Source organism: Oncorhynchus mykiss, chromosome 15, assembly GCF_013265735.2.
Source record: "Oncorhynchus mykiss isolate Arlee chromosome 15, USDA_OmykA_1.1, whole genome shotgun sequence".
Taxonomy (NCBI): Eukaryota; Metazoa; Chordata; class Actinopteri; order Salmoniformes; family Salmonidae; genus Oncorhynchus; species Oncorhynchus mykiss.
In genome coordinates, this window is record NC_048579.1 from 16415293 (window position 1) to 16436784 (window position 21492).

The following is a 21492-nucleotide window of genomic DNA, read 5'->3' on the forward strand; positions in this document are numbered from 1 at the left end:
GATACCAAGCTTCAGTCATGAATCAGCTTGCTACTCACTGTAAACAAATCTGGCAACCCATCTACCTCTGCCTCGAACACAACACCTTGGGTTTGCGTCTCTCAATTGTCTAAGGTGTCTTCCTCTTTCCATATCTCCTCTTTCTTCTGCTTCATCAAATTGCTGATAGAAAGATGTCTAGAATTAGATTTTCACTTGTCCAGTTCTTAAAGGAGCAGTAGGCAGCTTTTTGGGCGACCCTACCAAATTCACGTAGAAATGCGAGCCATTTTAATTTTAGCAACCATGAAATGGCGGAGTGATTTCAGTCTATTGTACCTTTAAAGATCAATGTACAGTAGATGGATGGAAGGAGACAAGGAGCAGAGGCTACTGTCAAACGGAACCCCATTACTGATGAAAAGCCAAACTAACGTAGCTAAAGAGGACCCAACAATCTCCAACAATGCATTACTCTCTGTCGTGATCTAACAATGCATTGCTCTCTGTTGTAATCTAACAATGCATTGCTCTCTGTCGTGATCTAACAATGCATTGCTCTCTGGCGTAATCTAACAATGCATTGCTCTTTGGCGTAATCTAACAATGCATTGCTCTCTGGCGTAATCTAACAATGCATTGCTCTCTGTTGTAATCTAACAATGCATTGCTCTTTGGCGTAATCTAACAATGCATTACTCTCTGTTGTAATCTAACAATGCATTACTCTCTGTTGTAATCTAACAATGCATTACTCTCTGTTGTAATCTAACAATCCATTGCTCTCTGTTGTAATCTAACAATGCATTGCTCTCTGTTGTAATCTAACAATGCATTGCTCTCTGTTGTAATCTAACAATGCATTGCTCTCTGTTGTAATCTAACAATGCATTGCTCTCTGTCGTGTTCTAACAATGCATTACTCTCTGTTGTAATCTAACAATGCATTGCTCTCTGTTGTAATCTAACAATGCATTGCTCTCTGTCGTGATCTAACAATGCATTACTCTCTGTTGTAATCTAACAATCCATTGCTCTTTGGCGTAATCTAACAATGCATTACTCTCTGCCGTGATCTAACAATGCATTACTCTCGTTGATAATTGGCACTGGAAAAGTGTTATAGCTAATTACACAACGCACCACTTCCATTTGATAATGTTATCAATTTCTACTTCAAGGCTTTGCGTGAGTGTGCGCTCATAACCCCTGGTGAATAAATAAATAAAAACAGCACTGAGTAAATTACAAAATGCTAAATGGGTCTTTGCATCCCCCTGGTAAGACAGAAACCGATCCTAAACTGCTTGATTTACATGACTGCAGCATTTTGTTCTCACATGCGCGTCAGACCTAAATATAACCCCTCGTGTCCTTTCAGACACCGTTTCCAATAATACACTCAGAGACATCCTGTTCACGTCGAAAGTTTGCTTATTATTCGGGTGAAACGGCAGAGATTTACAATGCTCTGACGCTGGCGTATTGTGAGGACCGATGTGGAGGGCATTGTTTAAATGTTACTGTGGCATTAGAATGCTGTCTGTGGGTGACCCTCCCAGTCTGCAGTAGCACTAGGTTGGTCCTATTCTGCACTGGTTTGGTTTCCTGAGCGAGAGAGAAAAAATTGTTGCTTTGATGTCCGGCGGCGGGGGTTGGTTGGGGTTCAAACTTCCTGTTACCTTGGCCTGGTGGGATATAACAGAGGGAGCCACAGACGGCCATCCCCGTCAATGTTCTTTTTTTGAACAAACACAAAGACAAATGCATGTCCACGACACCACTGTCCATAACTTGTTAAACAATGCTGAGTGAATTATCACCGACAGGCTGAATCTGGTGTTCTCCCTCTCTTGGCGGTTCTGTGAATGCATGCTGAGACAACTTATTTCAATCCTAATGCTGTTATCTCCCATGTATGGCATATGACTTTCACATTCATCATTCAAAATGCCATGTCAGTGAAGCAACATTTTTCCACTGACCAGTCACCCTCTATAGGCACCTGATGGGAGAGGTGTTGATAAAACTGTGTGACTTCTAGCAGCTGAAATAAAACCTTCCAAGGACGTGTCGTCTAGTCCAGGTAAATCCATCCGTACAAGATGGTCTCTTTGTACTCTTTTCACAAGCGAACCCTTCTCGTCAGTTGTGTGATGCTTAGCCAAGGGGAAATAAACATGGGGTCAGCTCCAAGTGTTATACAGGTTGCTGCACAAAGTATCGAAAGAATAGCATTGTCTGGACTTTTAAACTGGCAGCCATGTTCCTAACAGCCACCCAAAAACATGGACACTACAGCGAGTATTCTTCCTGCCTTGTTACACTACCTGTGTGGTATTTCACCAAGCAGGAGTGCAGGCTTACTCTTGAAAACACTGTATTGTGAAACAACTCTACATTGTCTGCTGTGATTGTACTTTATACAGTAGGAGCCATAATATAATGGACCTTAGTTATGTTTCAGCCTCACTGTAGACTGTATATTACACTTAACATGTATTATCTTACCTCAGGTTAACAGCCAAAAAACATGTGTCCCAAATCTTGGTTGATCCATGGCACCAGTGTCAGACTGTGTATCTCCCCCTGTCTGTGTAAATGGTGGGGCACATGTCCACCCCGGGGGCCCTTTCCCCACAACAGGCCTGTTCTGGAGCTATACTCTGTGCTAGTCCATATGTTCTACAACAGCCTCTCAGACCCCAAAAACAGGCAGATCTCAGAACCTTCACTTATACAAATGAAGAAGAAGAAAGTCGCATACACTAGTTTCTCATTGCTGTGTATTTACAGTATATGACTGAGCTGTCAGTTAAAGAGCCTTCATTCGGGTATGAACATACACTTAAATATCTTTACAGATATACTCAGTGGCAACATGTCTTTCAGGGCATTCTGTTTTGAGCCCCACATTTTTAGCAGAGCCTGTTTTGCATGTTATTTTTGGCATTAATGCGTGTCACATATCAGCTTGCAAACAATAAAAAAATATAAAATGTGAGATTTGGGTTTTCATAATCAGTGACCCGCCCCTGTGAAAGGACATGGGCTATAAAACTTTTCAAACACGCCCTCCTCTCCCTTCCTTTATAAAGCCTTGACGACAATATAACCTCCTGTTCCGAGGATGTGAGGACGACGGTCCGATGTCAGAATGGTTCAGATAATAACTACAGAACGGAGCCAACATCAGCGTAAGCTTTGGTTGCGAATGGTATGAACTTTGAACTCTTATTCACTACAGAAGTGATGCCTCCTAGCTGTTGAGTTAGCAACAGTAGCTGCAAACGCAGGTTAGGAAGGAACAGGCAGAGTATCCCGTCTACCACACGACGATGTTACTACAACATATGTAATTTACCAGCAGATACATTCTTCAAAGGACAAAGGACTCGGTTGGCAACACGGCCTTCCATCTACCACCAACCTACCGAAGTGCAGCTCAGAGTAAATATTTATTGCATTTTCCTTTTCCAAATGGGCGGTAATTTAAAATGCATAAGATATTGTATTTACGATAGCACAGCTTTGCTCTTTGTTCCTCAGTCTTCCCGCTCTTTCACTCAAACCCAGCCCCTTTTCTTTTGCGTAACAAGCTGTCATATCTGTTCCGTCCGCTAGGGACGTTTTCCTTTATGATGTAATTTGTAATCAAGATATGGTTCATTCTTTGTATATGTAATTCTGTGTGATTAGTTAGGTATTTAGTAAATAAATAATTAAACCCAATTTTGTATTGCTGATTCAACTTGTTAGCCAGAGTTCGTGCAGATAACCAAGAATTTACAACTTTCAGATGAGACTGAATTAAGGTGACGATTAATATTGACTGCTATTGATGTAAAATATTACTAGGTTTTTAAGAGTTTATTTCGGAAGATAACAGCTCTATAAATATTATTTCGTGGTGCCCCGACTCTCTAGTTAATTACATTTACACGATTAGCTCAATCAGGTAATATTAATTACGGAGAAATTATTTTATAGAATAGCATGTCATATCACTTAATCCGGCAAAGCCAAAGACACGACACATATATGGCATCTTTATTGTTTTCTTGAGTAGGGCAGCTCCAAAATGCAGGTGTTTCAGCTTAGCTCAATGCTTTCTGTGGTGGTGGGCAAGCCAGCAGAAAATATGGTGCGTTGCACCGTGATTGGCTCAGTGTTCTGACACTCATGGGGACAATACGTCACCGTCAAGTCTAAGTGTAGAGCTCGAAAATTCAAGCCCCATGGGTGCTGCCATAGAGTTACATTAGAAGTGCCCATCCAAGAAGGCTCAAGGTCATTGGCCACAGATAAAATTACATCAAATCACGCTATATCTACAGTAGCTTTGATTGGACTGATCATGTCAACATCATATTTTCAAAATCTTAGCTAGCAGTCATCATGAATCAAGACGACAATCTACTGGCAAATACTTTTTAATCCTTGTCATATGAAGAGAAATTATGCGTATCGTTGCTCATCGGCTATAAACATTACACAACAAGTTGTAAATCGCAAATTCAACAATGAGTGGTTTGGAAGGAATCTGTGGTTAGAGAATCCAGAGAATGCCAGACTTTGATGACAAAGTTTGATGACAAAATTTTCCCACGAAGGACTGCTGCACCACCTTCCTGTTCAAGTGAGCACAGCACAACAAGGTGAGTCCAAAAATGTCTTGTATACTGCTGCATAAATGTGTATGTTGTATAGTAAGAAGTTAGAAGCCCATGTGCCTCACCCTAATAATTTGGTATATTTTCCCCTCTTAATTTTGCCTACTGTTCTGACTTGGTGGTGCACATGTAGCATACAGTATAACCAGTTTTAGAGAAATGTAATCATTGAATATTGTAAGAACTTTCATTGCCTGCTTATATGCCATCGTTATTTATCTGACGGTTCTGACTTGGTCTACAGGGAGAACACTAAGAACGGCACATGACAAGGCTCTGCTGATAGCCAGGTGTAGCAGTGGTATAGTGCAATTGATGTATTGTTTAGTGTTGTGTCGTGTCTTTGCTGGCATGCATTCCACATTTAATGATTTTTTTTGCCCCACCTAGATTTACATGTTAAAATCGCAACTGGATATACTCTATCTATAGACTTTGTTTATGGCCAGTACATAAAACATATATTCCCACAGATTTAATGAGAACCTATTTGGATAAGCCATATTATGTCATTTTTCAAAATCCTTAAAACAAATATTTTCTTAGGCTACCCGGATTGACTATTTCCACTCTTCTTGAGGCAAACCAGGTAGAGTAAATCAAAAAGAAAAATATATGGCAAATAGAAATCAAAACTGGATGGTGTTTAGAGATAGATGGGAGGGGTTGAGTGAAGCTGAAGGATGGGACTAAAAACAAAAGAAAGAAGTCGAAGTGTTGTTGTCCATTAGTTTACTCCAATTAGGGGAGGGGTGATAGGGTTAGGGGAAAATAATAAAGGAAAATGTATTAAAATATATATTAAAAAAAAGAAATTACGTAGGCAATTACATTGATGGAAGCCACAATATGTGCAATATTAAAGCTGATCTACACCCTAAAAAAAATGAATAATAAAATAATAATAAAATAAATAACAAATAAATAAAAAACAGTTTAAGATAATTACTTTAAGGCAACGTTTTAGAGAGCCAGGGAGATCTATTATCGTCTACACGGCTGTCGAGGTGATTAAAAGCTGTTTTGGGCTTTTTTTTACTCAGCGATAAGACGTTAAAACTAAGACATTCACTGAATAATCCATCTTGCCCTTGGTGCTGGCTGAGTAGATCCTTTCCCTTGAAGCACAACACAACCTCAGCAGTTGTAGAGTGAGAGAGTGAGAGAGTGAGAGAGAGAGAGAGAGTGAGAGAGAGAGAGAGAGAGAGAGAGAGAGAGAGAGAGAGAGAGAGAGGCTCCAAGCAGGGTTCTTATCACTTAGCAATAACACTGATGGGAATTACATGAGAAATCTCTTTTAAGCCTTATAAGCATAATGCAAGGGTCAAATTAAATTGGTCAAATAAATTGGTGTCATTTGCTATTAAGGCTGCATCCTCATCATTGAAAAGCACCTTAGCTATTATATGAACAGAATAATTTTACAAAAAAATGCTATTCTATATACTTTCTATATGATGGAATTTAACATTCCACATTGTTTATATGATTGTCTCTGTTCTCCTTTGAAAGCCACAGAGGAGGATTTCATTTATTCATATAGGCCTCCATGAGCAGTCTAATTCTAAATTACACCACTAGGTCTACCTGAGCAGCCGGTAAGGATGATGACCTGACATTAGCTTAGACATTCTTGGCCAAATCTTATATTCAGATCTGCACTACAGATGTAGGCTCTTCATTTGATCACCCTGTTGTGGGAGAACTTTCCTGCAATGTAGCAAATGTAAAACGTGATGCGTATTTGAGGTTCAAAAAGGCTTATGAAGTTTGAAATTTCAAACTTGATTTTCCTTACTGAACAATTTAGCCTGGAGATCACAACATTAAATTAACCAACCTTTCCCATCAGAAACAAGCTGCAATGTTAAAGCCAGTGGTGGAAAATGTACCCAATTGACATACATAAGTAAAGATACCTTAATAGTTAATAGAAAATGAGTCAAGTAAAAGTGAAAGTCACCCAGTAAAATACTACTTGAGTAAAAGTCTTTGGTTTTAAATATACTTAAGTATCAAAAGTATATGTAATTACTAAAACATTCTTAAGTATCAAAAGTAAAAACACAAATCATTTCAAATTCCTTATATTAAGCAAACCGGACAGCACCATTTTCTTGTTTTTATTTTATTTATGGATAGCCAGGACAACATTTACAAATGAAGCGTGTGTTTAGTGAGTCCGCCAGATCAGTGGCAGTAGGGATGACCAGGGATGTTCTCTTGATAAGTGTGTGAATTGGACCATTTTCCTGTCCTGCTAAGTATTCAAAATGTAACAAGTACTTTTGGGTGTCAGGGAAAATATATGGAGTAAAAAGTACAATATTTTCTTTAGGAACGTAGTGAAGTAAAAGTTGTCAAAAATATATAAAAAGTGAAGTACCAATACCCCAAAAAACTACCTAAGTAGTACTTTAAAGTACTTTACACCAATGGTTAAAGCCCATCACATTGAAAGTACCATATATAAAGTCAAGCAGAAGCTTCAAGCAAAAGCTCAAACAGGAAGTACCTATGATGCGCTCAATAGAGAAATGGTCCTCAGAATCAGAGGCTATGCTACAACACTGCTTGCTAGCACTGACTGGAATATGTTCCGGGACTCCGTCGATTGGATCGACGAGCTAACCACCTCCGTCACCGGCTTCATTAAGAAATGCATTGCCGACGTTGTCCCACAGAGAAGGATCTCAGCATTCCCAATCAAAAGCCCTGGATTGACACAGAGGTTGGTGCCAAACTAAAGGACAGGGCAACCACACACAGGGCTGTCGCAGACAACTCTGAGGCTACGACTGAAGACATGAACAAGTACAAGAAGTACTGCTAATAACTCTGCAGAGCCATCAAACAAGCAAAAGGACACTATAGGAACGAGGTGGAATCCTATTACACAGGCTCCAACGCCCGCCACATTTGGCAGGGGCTACAATCCATTACGGATTACAAAGGAAGAGCCAGCCGTGATCTGCCCAACAATATTTCAATATTTCATGCACGATTCGACAAAAACAACACTGAGCTGTGCATGGGGCCCCCCCGCCAACCCAGAGGACTGGGTGATCTCGCTTTCCGAGGCAGACGTGAGTAAGGTTTTTAATCAGGTCAACACTCGCAAGGTCGGACGGTATTCCAGGGTGAGTTCTCAGAGCATGCGCAGAATAGCTGGCAGGCATATTCACTTTAATTTTGAACCTCTCCTTGTCCCCGTCTGTAATCCCCACGTCTCAAGTTCTTTGTTCCCAAGAACTCTAAGACTACCCCCATGTAGCATTACAGCTCAACACCGAGCTTGGGACCCTGGACTGAACACCTCCCTCTGCAACTGGATCCTGGACTTCCTGACAGGCCGATCCCAGGCCGATACCGGAAGCAAGTTGAAAGGCTGACAGGACCAAGGTAAAAACGATGTTGGAAGCGGATATAATCGAAGAGTCGAATAGTGAGTGGTGCAGCCCCTTAGTGTTGGTGACAAAACAAAAACGGCACCATTAGATTCTGAAATTAGTTTAGAAAGGTAAATGAAATCTCAAAGTTTGACACTTACCCCATGCCCCAATTTGATGAATTAATCGAACGGCTAGGACCGCCCGATTTATCAGCACGCTTGACCTGACAAAGGGTTATTGGCAGGTGCCCTTAGCTCCCGAGGCACGGGAGAAAACAGTTTTTGCCACCCCGGACGGTCTGTTCCATTACAAGAAGCTGCCCTTTGGACTGCACGGGGCCCCGGCCACCTTCCAGAGGTTGATGGACCGGGTTCTCCGACCCCATGTGAAGTACGCTGTGGCATACATCGACGATATTGTGATCCATGCGAGTGAGCGGGAGACACATCTAAACCAGGTGAGCACGGTAGTGCAGGCCTTATGGGAGGCGGGGATAACAGCTAACCCAAAGAGATGTTGGCTCAGTACCTAGGGTACCTTGGGTACACGATCGGGAGGGGATGTGTCAAATCCCAGATTAAGAAAGTGAAGGCGATTTGGGACTGGCTCCGCCCCCTGACCAAGAAGCAGGTACGCACATTTGTGGGGTTGACTAGTTACTGCTGGAGATTTATTCCCCACTTTGCCTCCCTTAGCCAGCTCCCTGACAGATCTGACCAGGAGCCGTCTGTTACCGCGCAAACAAAGATATTCCACGGTGGAGAAAGAATGTCTAGCGATCAAGTGGGCGCTGGAAACGCTGAAGTATTACTTATTGGGATGGCATTTCACCCTCGTAACAGACCGGGGGGGGGGGGGGGGGGGGGGGGGGGGCAGATCGCAGGGAGAGGTGAGGGGAGAGGTTATGGAGGGGAGATATCTTGCAGCCCGCTGGCTCCACCCCCAAGCCTTATATGGACTTCCTGCCACAACAAGGCGATTCTGTGGTTTGTTAACTTCTCTAGGATAGGGGGCAGCACTCTGCTTTGCTACTCATCCCCAGAAGATAAGATATGCATACTATTAGTAGATTTGGAAGTAAACACTCTGAAGTTTCTAAAACTGTTTGAATCATGTCTGTGAGTATAACAGAACTTATTTAGCAGGGGAAACCCTGTGGACAAACTATTCAGATTTTTTTTTTTGAGGTCACTCTCTTTTCCTACCGCTTCCACTGTATGTCAACAGTCTTTAGAAATTGGTTGAGGTTTTTCCTTTGTGTAACGAAGAAGTTCAGCCATCCAGAACGAGGGTAACTTGAAGTGTACTGTTAGACCAGAAAGCTAGCTACAGTTTGTTTTCCTCCTGTATTGAACGAAGATCATCACGTCTTCAATTTTATCGATTATTTACGTTAACAAATACCTAAAGTTGTATTACAAAAGTAGTTTGAAATGTTTTGGCAAAGTTTACATGTAACTTTTGAGATATTTTGTAGTCACGTTGCGCAAGTTGGAACGCGCCAAATCAATGGACATTTTGGATATATATTGACGGAATTAATCGAACAAAAGGACCATTTGTGATGTTTATGGGACATATTGGAGTGCCAACAAAAGAAGCTCGTCAAAGGTAAGGCATGAATTATATTTTTATTTCTGCATTTGTGCCGCGCCCGCAGGGTTGAAATATGCTTCTCTCTCTTTGTACTATGGTGCTATCCTCAGATAATAGCATCGTTTGCTTTCGCCAAAAAGCCTTTTTGAAATCTGACATGTTGGCTGGATTTATAACAAATGTAGCTTTAATTTGGTATCTTGCATGTGTGATTTAATGAAAGTTTGATTTTTATAGTAATTTATTTGAATTTGGCGCTCTGCATTTTCACTGGCTTTTGGCCAGGTGGGACGCTACCGTCCCACATATCCCAGAGAGGTTTAACCAGGGAATGTTTGGAGATAAAGGAGGAAGCAGCCTGCACAGAGTGGCAGAGTAAGGAGAGAACAAAGTGCGTTATGAAGAGTGGGATAAGAGAGAACAATATCTGTGTGCTTACACGTTGTGACCTGGACTGTCGGACTACCCCCCTTGTGCACCGAACCGGATTGGCTGAGGACCCGAGTGTGTGGACTACCCCTGGAGAACTGAACGGACAACGAGAACGGCGTGTGGACTGGGAAGTAATTGGTGAATTCTCCCTTCTTCCCCAGTGTACCAAAATCCCTATTAAACTCCCTATTCGCATTCTAGTTCTGCTCCTGGTGCATGTTTGTTATGGAACTTGGTGACGTGGAAACCCCATTCCCTTGAGCCTGCTACAATATTTATTATGGTATTGGTACTGACCCTGGAACTGACCCTGTATATAGCTTACTTACTTGTCTTGTGTTCTTCTTATTTCTATTTCCCGTCTTTTTTTGTCCTACTTTACTTGATTTTATTGTACTATACTGTATATTGATATTGATTATTGCATTGTTGGGAAAATAACTTGCAAGAAAGGCATTTCACCCCTACTTGTGCAAATGACAATATACAGTGCCTTGCGAAAGTATTCGGCCCCCTTGAACTTTGCGACCTTTTGCCACATTTCAGGCTTCAAACATAAAGATATAAAACTGTATTTTTTTGTGAAGAATCAACAACAAGTGGGACACAATCATGAAGTGGAACGACATTTATTGGATATTTCAAACTTTTTTAACAAATCAAAAACTGAAAAATTTGGCGTGCAAAATTATTCAGCCCCCTTAAGTTAATACTTTGTAGCGCCACCTTTTGCTGCGATTACAGCTGTAAGTCGCTTGGGGTATGTCTCTATCAGTTTTGCACATCGAGAGACTGACATTTTTTCCCATTCCTCCTTGCAAAACAGCTCGAGCTCAGTGAGGTTGGATGGAGAGCATTTGTGAACAGCAGTTTTCAGTTCTTTCCACAGATTCTCGATTGGATTCAGGTCTGGACTTTGACTTGGCCATTCTAACACCTGGATATGTTTATTTTTGAACCATTCCATTGTAGATTTTGCTTTATGTTTCGGATCATTGTCTTGTTGGAAGACAAATCTCCGTCCCAGTCTCGGGTCTTTTGCAGACTCCATCAGGTTTTCTTCCAGAATGGTCCTCTATTTGGCTCCATCCATCTTCCCATCAATTTTAACCATCTTCCCTGTCCCTGCTGAAGAAAAGCAGGCCCAAACCATGATGCTGCCACCACCATGTTTGACAGTGGGGATGGTGTGTTCAGCTGTGTTGCTTTTACGCCAAACATAACGTTTTGCATTGTTGCCAAAAAGTTCAATTTTGGTTTCATCTGACCAGAGCACCTTCTTCCACATGTTTGGTGTGTCTCCCAGGTGGCTTGTGGCAAACTTTAAACAACACTTTTTATGGATATCTTTAAGAAATGGCTTTCTTCTTGCCACTCTTCCATAAAGGCCAGATTTGTGCAATATACGACTGATTGTTGTCCTATGGACAGAGTCTCCCACCTCAGCTGTAGATCTCTGCAGTTCATCCAGAGTGATCATGGGCCTCTTGGCTGCATCTGTGATCAGTCTTCTCCTTGTATGAGCTGAAAGTTTAGAGGGACGGCCAGGTCTTGGTAGATTTGCAGTGGTCTGATACTCCTTCCATTTCAATATTATCGCTTGTACAGTGCTCCTTGGGATGTTTAAAGCTTGGGAAATCTTTTTGTATCCAAATCCGGCTTTAAACTTCTTCACAACAGTATCTCGGACCTGCCTGGTGTGTTCCTTGTTCTTCATGATGCTCTCTGCGCTTTTAACGGACCTCTGAGACTATCACAGTGCAGGTGCATTTATACGGAGACTTGATTACACACAGGTGGATTGTATTTATCATCATTAGTCATTTAGGTCAACATTGGATCATTCAGAGATCCTCACTGAACTTCTGGAGAGAGTTTGCTGCACTGAAAGTAAAGGGGCTGAATAATTTTGCACGCCCAATTTTTCAGTTTTCGATTTGTTAAAAAAGTTTGAAATATCCAATAAATGTCGTTCCACTTCATGATTGTGTCCCACTTGTTGTTGATTCTTCACAAAAAAATACAGTTTTATATCTTTATGTTTGAAGCCTGAAATGTGGCAAAAGGTCGCAAAGTTCAAGGGGGCCGAATACTTTCGCAAGGCACTGTAAACATAAAACTTGAAATCTTTACTGATCTGAAAAGACAGTTTAGGTTATAGCAATATAGAAAACGATGGAACTGAATGACCTGGAAATCACTTTCACCTGTCCCGTTCTTTGATATTACTGTAGAAGAGGCAAGGAGATGAGGAGAAGATGCAGCGCATTTGACTATTAAGATGCACCCTGTGTGTTAAGACAGCAGGTAAACCTTGGTGACAGAGAGGCTTATCAAATGACATGCTTTGATGCAACACATAACTAATGGCTTTTCTTTTGTTTGCTCAACTATTCATGCATAACATTCTTCTTCTATAAAATATACTCTGCTTTAGATCTATGCCTTTTCACAGCTTTTCAGTTCTGGGTCATCTCATAAAAGATTAGTCAGAGAGTTACATAAGTTTCCCTCATATTTCTTGTCTGCATGACAAATGACGTTGTCTCTGTCTCTGTCAGACAAAAGAACATTGTCAACCCCTGTATGTGTTGATTACAATGAAACGTCCTCTTATCTTGTGCATTTGAAATGCTACTTAGCTTTTGGGGCATTTATCAAGTCCCTCAATAGCAGTCGTTACGAAATGTCACTACACGAAAGGCTCAGAAATGGGGTACATCTTTGCATCATCACTTTCTAATGAGCTGTCAGACGTTAGATAACATACTGTTAATTATTCTAACTGAAAAATAAATATGAATATAAATATTTTAAGGAAAATTGTATTTAAAAGATGGTAATGGCATGACTGACTATAAGCCTTCCTCTACACTGCAATTCAAAAGCAGTGTCACACAGGTTTATTTAAAAAGAACTAGGAATGGCAGATTAAAAATGCCCTCTTCCCCTGACATATAATTGACCGTGTGCTTTCCCTTGACCTGCAGTGAGCTCAAAGCATTGTCTATTAAAAAGGGGCAATCTGCAGTTGTTGCATCCATTTTTGGACTTATAAGTTAATGATATGTACTAGAGGTTGACCGATGAATCAGAATGGCCGATTAATTAGTTATTTTTGGGCGCCGATTTGCCGATTTAAAAAAAAGATATAATTATTTTTATACCTTTATTTAACTAGGCAAGTCAGTTAAGAACACATTCTTATTTTCAATGACGGCCTAGGAACAGTGGGTTAACTGCCTTGTTCAGGGGCAGAATGACAGATTTTGACCTTGTCAGCTCGGGGGATCCAATCTTGCAACTTTACAGTTAACTAGTCCAACGCAATAACGACCTGCCTCTCTCTCGTTGCACTCCACAAGGAGACTGCCTATTACGCAAATGCAGTAAGCCAAGGTAAGTTGCTAGCTAGCATTAAACTTATCTTATAAAAAACAATCAATCATAATCACTAGTTAACTACACATGGTTGATGATATTACTAGATATTATCTAGCGTGTCCTGTGTTGCATATAATCTGACTGAGCATACAAGCATACAAATATCTAAGTATCTGACTGAGCGGTGGTAGGCAGAAGCAGGCGCGTAAACATTCATTCAAACAGCACTTTTGTGCGTTTTGCCAGCAGCTCTTCGTTGTGCGCCAAGCATTGCGCTGTTTATGACTTCAAGCCTATCAACTCCCGAGATGAGGCTGGTGTAACCGAAGTGAAATGGCTAGCTAGTTAGCACGCTAATAGCGTTTCAAACGTCACTTGCTCTGAGCCTTCTAGTAGTTGTTCCCCTTGCTCTGCATGGGTAACGCTGCTTCGATGGTGGCTGTTGTCGTTGTGTTGCTGGTTCGAGCCCAGGGAGGAGCGAGGAGAGGGATGGAAGCTATACTGTTACACAATACTAAAGTGCCTATAAGAACATCCAATAGTCAAAGGTTAATGAAATACATATGGTATAGAGGGAAATAGTCCTATAATTCCTATAATAACTACAACCTAAAACTTCTTACCTGGGAATATTGAATACTCATATTAAAAGGAACCACCAGCTTTCATATGTTCTCATGTTCTGAGCAAGGAACTTAAACGTTAACTTTCTTACATGGCACATATTGCACTTTTACTTTCTTCTCCACCACTTTGTTTTTGCATTATTTAAACCAAATTGAACATGTTTCATTATTTACTTGAGGCTAAATTGATTTTATTGATGTATTATATTAAGTTAAAATAAGTGTTCATTCAGTATTGTTGTAATTGTCATTATTACAAATAAATGTAAAAATAATCAGCCGATTAAATCGGTATTGGCTTTTTTGGTCCTCCAATAATCGGTATTGGTATCGGCGTTGAAAAATCATAATCGGTCGACCTCTAATATGTACCCATTGGTTCTTGAAGAACATAACTTAGAAATGCCTCACGAGCTTAGTTTAACTGTCATACTATATAGCCTCAAAACATTGTTAAAACTATAATTTTTATATCATGGATGGTCAGTCGTTGCATCCATATCTCTGTCTATGAATTTGAGATTGGTTACATTTCTCCAGCCCCATCCCTCAGCTTTTTACCAAAACAGGGGTGGGGAGTACGCTTTGTTATTGTTTCTACTGCTGATTGCCACTTTAAGCGGAGGTGAACGCTGCACAGAGTGACTCCAGGGTCTCACTTGATTCATCATACCACCCCAGGACTGACTGTACGTCGCTCGGTATAAGACTAAAATGTAAATGCAAGACACAATCTGTAAGATTTGAGAGTTTATTACAACTGTATTACTGTATAATGACCCAAAATCTGACAACATATGTGTGTATACAGGGAGATACTGGAGAATCCAAAAGTCTTCCTGTTTTCTCTTATGATACAGCACATAGACACAGAGGTGGGAAAAGTTTCCATTAATGCAACTTTGTAGATTCTGTCCTGAGACTCCGGAAGAGAAGCTTACCATGGAGGTCAAAGGCTAAGTAGCATTCCTTTCCAATGTGTAATTCCTTCATTTACCAATGTGTAAATGAAGGTAGCACAGGACTGAAAATTAATTGCACTAAATAACACACAGAATCCTAAGAGGGTTGAGCATGTTGATGTTGGGAAGGCCTGAATCCCAGCACAATGCTGACAATGTGCTTTTCTAATCCTTCCGCAATTTTCTCTTTCATCTTCCCACTGTAAAAAGACGGGGCAATTGAGGAGCATGGGATACAGAGGAGCATGGGATACAGAGAGAGAGAGAGAGAGAGAGAGAGAGAGAGAGAGAGAGAGAGAGAAAGAAAGAAAGTCCCAAGAACATTGATTATTGTAAGAACCTTTGAGGAACTGACCCAAGGTTTGGAACCCGTGGGGGTGGGCTTAATTAAAAGAATGCACCACCCCAACACATTAGGGAACACCTTCCTTTCAGGGATACTGAATATCACTTAAGGAATTTGGGAAATTCCACATAGGGAATATAGTCAGAACACTAAGGGCTTCTAGAGGCTATGGAGAGGTGTAGTATCATAATGAAATAGGTGGCCTATTCTACAAGTCTATTAGCCAGTGAGAGGAAATGGTTTTATGGCCCTAAGGGGTCAGAGGTCATTTTCACCCAAAGGAGCCATTAATTAAATGCTATTGGGTGTGTGACAAGGGTAGGACAGAGTGTGTTCTGTTTGTAGACTTAGAGGCTGTGTTTCGGTAGGCTTTCCTGTATACATTTATAATGCAGTCTTTTCTTGGGGATTACTCTAAACAAATGTGTTGAAGCTGCATGCAACAGACAAACAAGATATTTGCTGAAAACATTTTTTGGGCATTTCTACTGTGTGTGTGCGTGTGCTGATAATACAGCAAAATAGATAGTGTCTATGCTTTATATATTGTTCAAATGAAGGCTACATTGAAACCCTATCAATAACAACACAAGGACAGCAGATTAAATATACTTTAAAATGCTGTTGTTGAAATGCTGGAGGTGTTCCTCTTCAACAAACTGCACTATACTTCCACACTAGCATCAGACCCTTGAACGGACCCACACTTGTTCAGGTAAGAGGGTTTACACACACCCCTTCCCTGCAGATCTGAACAAGAGCTCGGTAGAGGTAACCAAGCACATGAGCTGTGGTTTATGTAAGGGATAAGAGGGGCTATGTGTTCTATGGAAAATAATGAACTACGTGGAAGGTGGGTTCCACAATGCGCTAGCGGAGTTGAAGGTGGGTTCCACAATGCGCTAGCGGAGTTGAAGGCATGTTCCACAATGCGCTAGCGGAGTTGAAGGCGTGTTCCACAATGCGCTAGCGGAGTTGAAGGCGTGTTCCACAACGCGCTAGCGGAGTGGAAGGCGGGATCCACAATGCCCGGAAAGCGTGTTCCACAACTAGCGGATTGGAAGTCGTGTTCCACAAAGTGCTAGCGGAGTGGAAGGCGTGTTCCACAACGCTCTAGCGGAGTGGAAGGCGTGTTCCACAACGCTCTAGCGGAGTGGAAGGCGTGTTCCACAACGCGCTAGCGGAGTGGAAGGCGTGTTCCACAACGCGCTAGCGGAGTGGAAGGCGTGTTCCACAACGCTCTAGCGGAGTGGAAGGCGTGTTCCACAACGCGCTAGCGAAGTGGAAGGCGTGTTCCACAATGCACTAGCGGAGTGGAAGGCGTGTTCCACAACGCTCTAGCGGAGTGGAAGGCGTGTTCCACAACGCGCTAGCGGAGTGGAAGGCGTGTTCCACAACGCGCTAGCGGAGTGGAAGGCGTGTTCCACAATGCACTAGCGGAGAGGAACTGACTTTCAATGGAGTTGCATTATTTTCTAGAGAACGCATAGAGCCCCGATTGATTATCTCTTTTATAAACCACAGCTCATGTGCTTGGTTACCTCTAACGAGCTCTTGTTCACCACACAAACAGTTCTTGCTTAACAAAACTTTTTTCAATTCGACTTTTGCTTTCAAAAGCAGCTCTAATAAAACTTTTAAAAAGGAACTATAGCCATAAAATTCTACCATGCAAATACACTGTGTGTTATAGGGAAATAATGATCGCTCTAGAATGCCTTTCAAGCCAATCAGAAAAGAGTATTCAACAATACCACGGTATAAATAGAACGAATAATGTATTATGTCATGTGCTCTTAAATGTAAATGACAGTAATTGCACTTCTGTAAGTGTGTGTGTGTGTGTGTGTGTGTGTGTGTGTGTGTGTGTGTGTGTGTGTGTGTGTGTGTGTGTGTGTGTGTGTACACGCGTGTATGTGCGTGTGTCCGTCCACGTGAATTAATCTTCTGTGCGCTACTGCAAGAGCCTCTAATAAACCAAGGGCCGTTTATCTGAGAAGTAAAGAGAAACGCAAAGCAGAAAACCAGGCAAAAGCGTCTGCTTTCATGCTGGGGGACAGAAATAGACTTGTTGTGCTCTCTTATAGAAGGCCCTACTTGCCATGTTGCTCTATGGATCAGGCCAGTCTCCAGCCTACACTTCAGATTTCTCATCTGAAAGCTTTTCCAGACACATCTGGATGTTATGAGTGTGTTTCAGATGTAACAAGCCTGACATTACTAGTAGATTAACCAGGCTTTGGAGACGAGGACAGACCTCTCCTGTACTCTAACACTGTCTTGTCAGGAAATTCTCCTCTGGACTCAACTCCCTTTTTCTATGTTCATGTGGAACTGGTGGGAATCGAACCTGGGTCTCGCGCACACCAGCCCAACAACTTAACCATTAGACCAAGAAGATATCCTCATGGCCAAGAGCGAAATAGTATCAGGCAGGTCCACCTTATCACAAGAGCGGGATTCCAAATCACCTCCACTATAAATGCATTGCCCATTAATGCCCACTGCTCATACCCTACTTCTGCCACTTCATCAACAAAACTGTTTGAGACCACTGACTTAAGCCCTAAAACCAAAGCATATAAATAACTGAAGCAACAAATGTACTCACGCATTGCAGTAGGGCTTCTTATCGTAGCCTTTGTAGTTCTTCATGTTCAGGGTCATCTTACACACCTCGCAGTGGAAGCATCCTTTATGCCAATTCTGGAAAGGAAAACACAAATTATATTTCAATTCAGTTTGGCCTTCTGCTGGTGCTCAAATTTGAGAATTGTGAATGAATAAGTGCCTTCATTAGTTGAAAGGCATCCGAGACATAACTAATATTCCAGATTTCTATGACCACAACCAAGAGAAGTGATTCTAAACAATTAAGAAAATAAGAAAGGTTTCTGAATTCAACAAAGGTTACCGTATCAAAACAAATCAAACGTGCCGAATACAACAGGTGAACAGTGAAACGCTTACTTACAAGCCCTTAACAATTATTTTTCTTAACTGCATTGTTTAAGTTTTTTAAAAAGTTAGAAACATTTTAAAAAATTACAAATAAAGAATTAAAGAGCAGCAGTAAAATAACAGTAGCGAGGATATTTACAGGGGGTACCGCTACAGAGTCAATGTGCAGGGCACAGGTTAGTCAAGGTAATTGAGGTAATATGTACATGTAGGTTGAGGTAAAGTGACTATGCATAGATAATAAACAGAGAAGCAGCAGCATAAAATAAGGTGTGTGTGGAGGGGACAATGCAAATAGTCCGGGTAGACAATTGATTAGCTGTTCTGGAGTCTTATGGCTTGGGGGTAAAAGCTGTTAAGAAGCCTTTTGGACCTCGACTTGGTGCTCCGGTACCGCTTGTCGTGCAGTAGCAGAGAGAACAGTCTATGACTATGGTGGCTGGAGTCTTTGACAATTTTTAGGGCCTTCCTCTGACACCGCCTGGTAGAGAGGTCCTGGATGGCAGGAAGCTTGGCCCCAGTGATGAAATGGGCCATACACATTACCCTCTGTAGTGCCTTGCGGTCGGAGGCCGAGCAGTTGCCGGACCAGGCAGTGATAAAACCAGTCAGGCAGGATGCTCTCGGTGCAGCTGTAGAACATTTTGAGGATCTGAGGACCCATGCCAAATATTTTCAATCTCCTGAGGGGGAATAAGCTTTGTCGTGCCCTCTTCACGACTGTCTTGGTGTGTTTGGACCATGATAGTTTGTTGGTGATGTGGACACCAAGGAACCTGAAGCTCTCAATCTGCTCCACTACAGCCCCTTCGATGAGAATGGGGGCGTGCTCGGTCCTCCTTTTCCTGTAGCCCACAATCATTACCTTTGTCTTGATCACGTTGAGGGAGAGGTTGTTATCCTGGCACCACATAGCCAGGTCTCTGACCTCTTCCCTACTGGTTGTCTCATCGTTGTCGGATGATCAGGGCTACTGTTGAGTCGTCAGCAAACTTAATGAAGGTGTTGTTGTCGTTCCTGGCCATGCAGTCATAGGTGAACAGGGAGTACAGAAGGGGGCTGAGCACGCACCCCTGATGGGCCCCCGTGTTGAGGATCGGCATGGCTGATGTGTTGTGACCTACTCTTACCCCCTGGGGGGTGGCCCGTCAGGAAGTCCAGGATCCAGTTGCAGAGGGAGGTGTTTAGTCCCAGGTTCCTTAGCTTAGTGATGAGCTTTGAGGTCACTATGGTGTTGAAAGCTGAGCTATAGTCAATTAATAGCATTCTCACGTAGGTGTTCCTTTTGTCCTGGTGGGAAAGGGCAGTGTGGAGTGCAATAGAGATTGCATCATCTGTGGATCTTTTGGGGCGGTATGTAAATTGAATGGGGTCTAGGGTTTCTGGGAAAAAAGGTTTTGATGTGAGCCATGGCCAGCCTTTCAAAGCACTTCATGGCTACATATGCGAGTGCTACGGGTCGGTAGTCATTTAGGCAGGTTACCTTAGTGTTCTTGGGCACAGGGACTTTGGTGGTCTGCTTGAAACGTGTTGGTATTACAGATTGAAAATGTCAGTGAAGGCACTTGCCAGTTGGTCAGTGCATAGTGCATGCTTGGAGTACATGTCCTGGTAATTCGTCTGGCCCTGCGACCTTGTGAATGTTGACCTATTTAAAGGACTTACTCACATCTGCTACGGAGAGCGTGATCATACAGTTGTCTGGAACAGCTGATGCTCTCATGCATGCTTCATTCTTGCTTGTTTTGAAATGAGTGTAGAAGTAATTTAGATTTTCTGGTAGGCTTGAGTCACTGGGCAGCTCGCGGCTGTGCTTCCATTTGTAGTCTGTAATAGTTTGCAAGCCCTGCCACATCCGACGAGCGTCAGAGCCGGTGTAGTACAATTCAATCTCAGTCCTGTATTGTCACTTTGCCTGTTTGATGGTTCGTCAGAAGGCATAGAGAGTCCTGCTCCTTGAAAGTGGCAGCGCTCAATGCAGATGTTGCCTTTTAACCATGGCTTCTGGTTGGGGTATGTACGTATGGTCACTGTGGGGACCACGTAATTGATACACTTATTGATGAAGCCAGTGACTGATGTGGTGTACTACTCAATGCCATCGGAAGAATCCCAGAATATATTCCAGTCTGTGCTAGAAAAACAGTCCTGTAGCTTGGTATCTGCATCATCTGACCACTTCTGTATTGAGCGAGTCACTAGTGCTTCCTGCTTTAGTTTTTGCTTGGAAACAGGAATCAGGAAAATAGAATTATGGTAAGATTTGCCAAATGGAGGGCAAGGGAGAGCTTTGTACGCAACTCTGTGTGTGAAGTAAAGTTGGTCTAGAGAGTTTTTTTCCCCCCTCTGCTTGCACATTTAACATGCTGTTAGAAATTAGAGAAACCCGATTTAAGTTCCCTGCATTAAAGTCCCCGAACACTAGGAGCGCCACCTCTGAATGAGCATTTTCTGTTTTCTTATGGCCTTATACAGCTCATTGAGTGCGGTCTTAGCGCCAGCACCGGTTTGTGGTGGTAAATAGACAGCTACAAAAATATTGAAGAAAACTCTTGATAAATAGTGTGGTCTACTGCTTATGATGAGATACTTTAACTCAGGCAAGCAAAAGCTCGAGACTTCGTGTAATATTAGATTTCATGCACAAGCTGTTGTTTACAAATATACACAGATAATCTTGCAGATGCAGCAAAAACCCCGCAAATTGTATGCTATCCATGTCATCATTCAGCCATGACTCTGTGAAACATAAGATATTACAGTTTTTAATGTCTCGTTGGTAGGAAATTCGTAATCGCAGCTCGTCCATTTTGTTATTTAATGATTGTAGGTTGGCAAATAGGACTGATGGTAGAGGCAGATTACCCACTTGCCGTCGGATCCTTACAAGGCACCCCGACCTACAGTTGAAGTCGGACGTTTAGATACAGTTAGGTTGGAGTCATTAAAGCTTGTTTTTCAATCACTCCACAAATTTATGGTTAACAAACTATAGTTTGGGCAAGTCGGTTAGGACATCTACTTTGTGCAAAACACAAGTAATTTTTCCAAAAATTGTTTACAGACAGATTATTTCACTTATAATTCACTGTATCACAATTCCAGTGGGTCAGAAGTTTATATACACTAAGTTGACTGTGT

General features: G+C 42.0%; 1 protein-coding gene across 3 annotated transcripts in view; it reads right to left on the reverse strand.

Moving 5' to 3' along the window:
- The window catches only part of LOC110489705 (LIM zinc-binding domain-containing Nebulette), a 110973-nt gene that overhangs the window by 86348 nt on the left and 3133 nt on the right, over positions 1-21492 (reverse strand). For all 3 annotated transcript variants that reach the window (XM_036943903.1, XM_021562487.2, XM_021562483.2), the window contains exon 2: positions 18002-18096. In XM_036943903.1, the coding sequence (XP_036799798.1) occupies positions 18002-18096 (95 nt within the window). The remainder of the gene's footprint in view (positions 1-18001; positions 18097-21492) is intronic.